The sequence below is a fragment of the Erythrolamprus reginae genome, chromosome 4, assembly GCF_031021105.1.
Source record: "Erythrolamprus reginae isolate rEryReg1 chromosome 4, rEryReg1.hap1, whole genome shotgun sequence".
Classification (NCBI taxonomy): Eukaryota; Metazoa; Chordata; class Lepidosauria; order Squamata; family Dipsadidae; genus Erythrolamprus; species Erythrolamprus reginae.
In genome coordinates, this window is record NC_091953.1 from 34,673,067 (window position 1) to 34,679,549 (window position 6,483).

At 38.3% G+C, this 6,483-nt stretch overlaps 1 gene segment (V, D, J or C); it reads left to right on the forward strand.

Moving 5' to 3' along the window:
* LOC139167265 (Ig kappa chain V-V region HP 91A3-like) overlaps positions 1–5,774 on the forward strand; it is a 31,183-nt gene extending 25,409 nt beyond the window's left edge. Inside the window, 1 exon segment of the V gene segment in view lies at positions 5,691–5,774. Within this exon segment, the coding sequence occupies positions 5,691–5,695 (5 nt within the window).
* Positions 5,775–6,483: the final 709 nt, after the last annotated feature.

Sequence of the window (6,483 nt, forward strand, 5' to 3'; positions counted from 1 at the left end):
TACCGAAGGAGCATGCGTGCATGCTATCACGCATGCATGAGTGCCCACACCCATAATTCAATGCCTGGGGAGGGCGAAAACAGCTTCCCCCATTCCCCTGGAGGCTCTCTGGAGGCCAGAAATTGACTGTTTCCCAATTTCTAGTGGGCCCAATAGGCTCGTATTTTGCCCTCCCCAGGCTCCAAAGGTTTTCCTGTAGCTGGGAGTGGAAAAAAATCCCTCCTGTCCCCCAAGAGGCTGTCTGGAAGCCAAAAATGCCCTCCCAGAGCCTCTGTGTGAACCAAAAATCAGCTGGCTGGCACACACATGTACATTGGAGCTGAGCTATGGCTGGGGCTCGCATGCCAGCAGATATGGCTCCACGTGCCACCTGTGGCACACGTGCCATAGGTTCACCATCACTGCTCTATAGTATATGATATTTTTCATGTAAACTGTTAATGAATACTAAAATATAGGAACATGTCTTTACATGGTTAGTCTATTCATTCATCCAAACCAATATTATTTAGGAAATTTCCTACCTGCTGAGTTGATGTCCTGTTTCCATGTTTGTATAAACAAAGCCAGAATATCAATTTCCATCCCCCTTGCCAGCCCCTCTACCATCTCTATTCTGAAGTGTTTCTTCTATTTTGTAAGTGTGATTCTAATTATAATCAAAGTGATCGGTTTCCTTCCTCTGGTTTGGTTGCCATCTCCTTTCCAATGATCAGCTAGCAAGGAAAATACCCAGGAATCAGGATCCAGCAGTAAATATGGCTGAGTTTACTATAATAATAATAATAATAATAATAATAATAATAATAATAATTATTATTATTATTATTATTATTATTATTATTATTATTATTATTAGATTTATTAGATTTATTAGATTTGTATGCCGCCCCTCTCCGTAGACTCGGAGCGGCTCAATATCTCTTCTCTAGCCTGGACTGCCATCTGCTTCTTCTAACCCCATTTGGACATTTCCCAAGTTGAAATAATGTGATTTTAAACATGTACGGTATAGGAAAATATCACAATCAAAAGTTGCTTTAGAGGGGGTCATACCTCCCCTCTCTCACCTGCCTCCCTCATCCACCCAGCTGTTATTCTGAGAAAAAGTAAAGGGGGGAAGGAATGTGATGCATGATAGTTTAGATTCCTGAAATGAAATTGGGATGGAACTTTAACATACAAGAAATTAGAAGGTGCATAGATTTTTTTAAAAAGAATCTTTTGTTTTGAAATGAGCTCATCTGCCCAAAAAAATAAAAATAAAATAAAAAGCTAAGAATAAAATGAAGAGGTAGAGAACTTGGGTATTTTGTACCTGAGTACCACAATATGATAGCTTCTAATGATCCATAGCAGCCAATTTAGGACAGCATCCACAACATTCCAGAAGACCAGAAGATCCCAACATTTTAAAGTGCTCCCCACTCTAAAGATGATTAACCTCATAAGAGTAGATTATAAGTTGTTAATAGTTATAGTTATAATCAAGTATATATAAGTTGATTTTAAACTAGTCGCAATTGCTTCTGTTTATGTTTCTGTGTTTATCTCATTTATATGATCTTTTTTTGGGGGGGGGGAAATACATTTCATACCAGTTTGCATGCATTTTTAAATTGTTAACTATCTAGCAAATATACTGCAATTAAAAAGGAAAGCATTCTAATATAATACCCTTAACCATTTTCCCTGAAAACCATTTTTCCCCTATTCACTTATAAAATCATCCAACCATAATTGTGTCAATATAATAACACTAATGAAGACAGGTATTATTTTTCTTCAGGGATGGCTGGGTGAAGCTAGAAAATAACCAGCTGCCTGCCACCTAAGGTCCATGTTGTCCCCATCATACTGGCCTTCCTAAAGGCCGTTAAGACCTGTCTTTGCCTGCAGGCCTCGGGCCGTGGATAAATTTAACACCACCTTGATCCGGCCACTAAAGGATGAATGTTTTTTAAATGGGTTTTAGATTATTCTCTACTGCTTTAATATGTTGTACACTGCCCAGAGGCAGGAAGGAGTTGGGCACTCTATAAGTATAAATAAATTAAGTTAGTAATTAAGTAAGTAAGTAAATAAATAAATCCAATGCTGTGGATATTGCCTATCTGGACTTCAGCAAAGCCTTTGATACGGTTCCACATAAAGAGCTGATAGATAAATTAGTGAAGATTGGACTTAATCTCTGGATAGTTCAATGGATTTGCAGCTGGCTGAAGCGTAGACATCAGAGAGTTATTGTTAATGGCGAGTATTCTGAGCAGAGACAGGTTACAAGCGGTGTGCCACAAGGGTCTGTTCTGGGTCCTATTCTTTTTAATATGTTTGTGAGTGACATAGGGGAAGGTTTCGTAGGGAAGGTTTGCCTATTTGCCGATGACTCTAAAATGTGCAATAGGGTTGATATTCCTGGAGGCATCTGTAATATAGTTAATGATTTAGCTTTACTAGATAAATGGTCAAAGCAATGGAAACTGCAGTTTAATGTTTCCAAATGTAAAATAATGCACTTGGGGAAAAGGAATCCTCAATCTGAGTATTGCATTGGCAGTTCTGTGTTAGCAAAAACTTCAGAAGAGATGGATTTAGGGGTAGTGATTTCTGACAGTCTCAAAATGGGTGAACAGTGCAGTCAGGCGGTAAGGAAAGCAAGTAGGATGCTTGGCTGCATAGCTAGAGGTATAACAAGCAGGAAGAGGGAGATTATGATCCCGCTATATAGAGTGCTGGTGAGGCCACATTTGGAATACTGTGTTCAGTTCTGGAGACCTCACCTACAAAAAGATATTGACAAAATTGAACGGGTCCAAAGATGGGCTACAAGAATGGTGGAAGGTCTTAAGCATAAAACGTATCAGGAAAGACTTAATGAACTCAATCTGTATAGTCTGGAGGACAGAAGGAAAAGGAGGGACATGATCAAAACATTTAAATATGTTAAAGGGTTAAATAAGGTCCAGGAGGGAAGTGTTTTTAATAGGAAAGTGAACACAAGAACAAGGGGACACAATTTGAAGTTAGTTGGGGGAAAGATCAAAAGCAACATGAGAAAATATTATTTCACTGAAAGAGCAGTAGATCCTTGGAACAAACTTCCAGTGGATGTGGTTGATAAATCCACAGTAACTGAATTTAAACATGCCTGGGATAAACATATATCCATCCTAAGATAAAATACAGAAAATAGTATAAGGGCAGACTAGATGGATCATGAGGTCTTTTTCTGCCGTCAGTCTTCTATGTTTCTATGTTTCTAAATAGTGTAAAAAAGGCTCAAAGGCTTAAATATCTGTAAAGGATGGGATCCTAAAACAAACGGAGTTCATAGAGCAGGATTACCCATTAACTGTGGTTTATTGACTAAATAACAGCCGATTAAAGTGTATTGCACAGTTTACAATCAGCAATGACTAGATTTATAGAAATGTATTAGCATCTTCTGGCTAGGCGCTTCTCCAGGAATGCTAACATCCTTCTGTCGAAGGATGCTGATGGGCTCTGTAGAGGAGTTTGAAGCCTGCTTTCAAGGCATTTGTATTCAAGATTTTTTCATGTTATTCTGTATTTAGTCCCCAAGGAAAATAACTCTAAAAATATGCTGCATATTAAATATAATTTTGAATGGTTTCTTTTGTTATTGCAACTGTTTTCATTCCATTTCTTAAAACGTGCCAATAAAATATTAGCAAGAGTTCTAAAGCAGACTAGAAGACCAATACAAATATTCAAAATTCAATCAGAGTGACAAAGATTTAGTTCATGAATGACATGCATTTTGAAATATTTCCATTTATAACTGCTGGAGAATAACCAAGGATTAGTCCTTCAGTTTCACAACTCAAATATTTTGCTGCAATACATATTATCAGTATGGGCTATAGACATTATACTTCATCTTAATTAACACATGATTAATCTGTTAAATAAATTACCATAATCTATGCTGATTATTTACTTGGATGGCTTTAAAAGGGTATTGGAGTCTCTTAAGAGTTATTTGTTTGTTTGTTTGTTTGTTTATTTGTTTGTTTGTTTGTATGCCGCCCCTCTCCACAGACTCGGGGCAGCTCACAACAATAATAAAACAGTATACAATAAACAAATCTAATATTTAATATCTAAAAACCCATTAATTTAAAACCATTCAACGCAAGCATACCATACATAAAACTATATAAGCCTGGGGGAAATGTCTCAATTCCCCCATGCCTGATGGCAGAGGTGAGTTTTAAGAAGTTTGCAAAAGGCAAGGAGGGTGGGGGCAATCCTAATCTCCGGGCGGAGCTGGTTCCAGAGGGTCGGGGCCGCCACAGAGAAGGCTCTTCCCCTGGGTCCCACCAGACAACATTGTTTAGTCGACGGGACCCAGAGAAGGCCAACTCTGTGGAACCTAACCAGTCACTGGGATTCGTGGGGCAGGAGGTGGTCTTGGAAATATTCTGGTCCGATGCCATGAAGGGCTTTATAGGTCATAACCAACACTTTGAATTGTGACCGGAAACTGATCGGCAACCAATGCAGACTGAAGAGTGTTGGTGTGACATGGACATACCTGGGGAAGCCCATGATTGCTCTCGCAGCTGCAGTTTGCACAATCTGAAGTTTCCTAACACTTTTCAAAGGTAGCCCCATGTAGAGAACTGAGTCGAACCTCAAGGTGATGAGGGCATGAGTGACTGTGAGCAGTGACTCCTGGTCCAGATAGGACCGTAACTGGTGCACCAGGCAAACCTGGGCAAACGCCGCCCTCGCCACAGGTGAAAGATGGTGCTCTAATGTAAGCTGTGGATTGAGGAGGATGCCCAAGTTGCGGACCCTCTCTGAAGGGGTCAATAATTCCACCCCCTAGGGTGATGGACGGACAGATGGAATTGTCCTTGGGAGGCAGAACCCACAGCCACTCAGTCTTATCTGGGTTGAGTTTAAGTTTGTTGACACCCATCCAGACCCTAACAGCCTCCAGGCACCGGCGCATCACTTCCACTGCTTCGTTGACTGGACATGGGGTGGAGATGTACAACTGGGTATCATCAGCGTATCGAAGAGGCAGGGCTACCTTACAACCAAGGCAGCACTCTTTAATATATCAAGTGCAAGAGGACAATTTGGAGAGAGATGCATCTTCATGTTCTTCATAGCATCCCAGGTACTAAAATGATTTTGGTTGGCCATTGCAAGAAGTAAAATACTGAACTGAAAAGACCCTTGATCTGATCAAAACTATTACCCTTTTTTTAAAAAAAGATTTTTTTAATTGAAAGTCTTTTAAAAAAACAAAGCTTATGATGTATACAAAAAAAAGGAAAACAATAAAATAAAACTATTACATTCTTTCACCACAAGTCTTAGATCGTAGTGATACATGAATGGATAAAGGAATAGACAGACAATTGACTGCCTGTGATAAATCATGTGTAAATTCTTTGGGTATTTCTAGATGGGCTTGGACTTGCTTTATTTGTAGACATTGAATTTGTCTTTGATTAACACCATACCTGGTTTTCTCACTTCTCCAATCTTTTCTCTTTCGATAACGACAAAGAGAGGAAAGGCAGACTTACTGCTCTATGCCTTTTGATTGGCATTGATTCCTACATCTGGAAGAATTTTCAATTGATTTATATTATTTGTCACTATTTTTACTTTATTGCTCATTTACTTTCTTCTTTTTCTTCCCCTTTCAGCATAATTTGGAGCAATGGACTAAAGAGTAATATCAGCTATGACAAGAAATGCACACCAACAGGAGCAAAACTATATGTTGTTCATGTATTTTATTTTTTAAAATAGAATAAAAAGTTTCAGCATCATTTTAGATCATCTGCCTTTTTTAAAGAAAAATACTGTATACAGTTTATTGATAGAATGAGTGTATGAAAAAAGTTTACAATTTTAGTTTAATTTTAATCAATCGCTTACTTGTCAGTTACTTGTCCGTATGGACAATGGCTTTGTAGTCAATACAAGTTAATAATTGTATTACAGACTTTGAAAAACTGAGATTGGGAAACCAAGAAAGAGGTTTGAGGGAAAAGGGAAGAAAGAGGAGGAAGGAATAAGGATTGCACCCCTACTACTCCTCTTCAGAATATCCTCTCCTGCCATTGCAATTCTGACTACACTGGCAATCAGGGCATTTTTATAGATGGATATTCAATTCTGTACTATGCAGGTTATTATTTACGCATTGTGTATAGCAAATGGAGTAAAGGTGGGGAAGAGGAAAATAAAACTTTTTGAAGAGTAAAACGTGCAAATATTTTTCTAATTAAAGCATCCACTTAGAAACGTGCAACGAATTAGATTAGAACGAAATATCAATACAGTATAGACTTTGTGTCATATATTGATAGCTGAGGATTGGAATATTTTATGGAGGTAAATTTTTAAAAAATGGGAACAAACCTGTATGAATTAACAATGATTGCTATGATCATCTGCAAGAAAAACCTCATTTCTGCATAAAAGGGAAGAGGC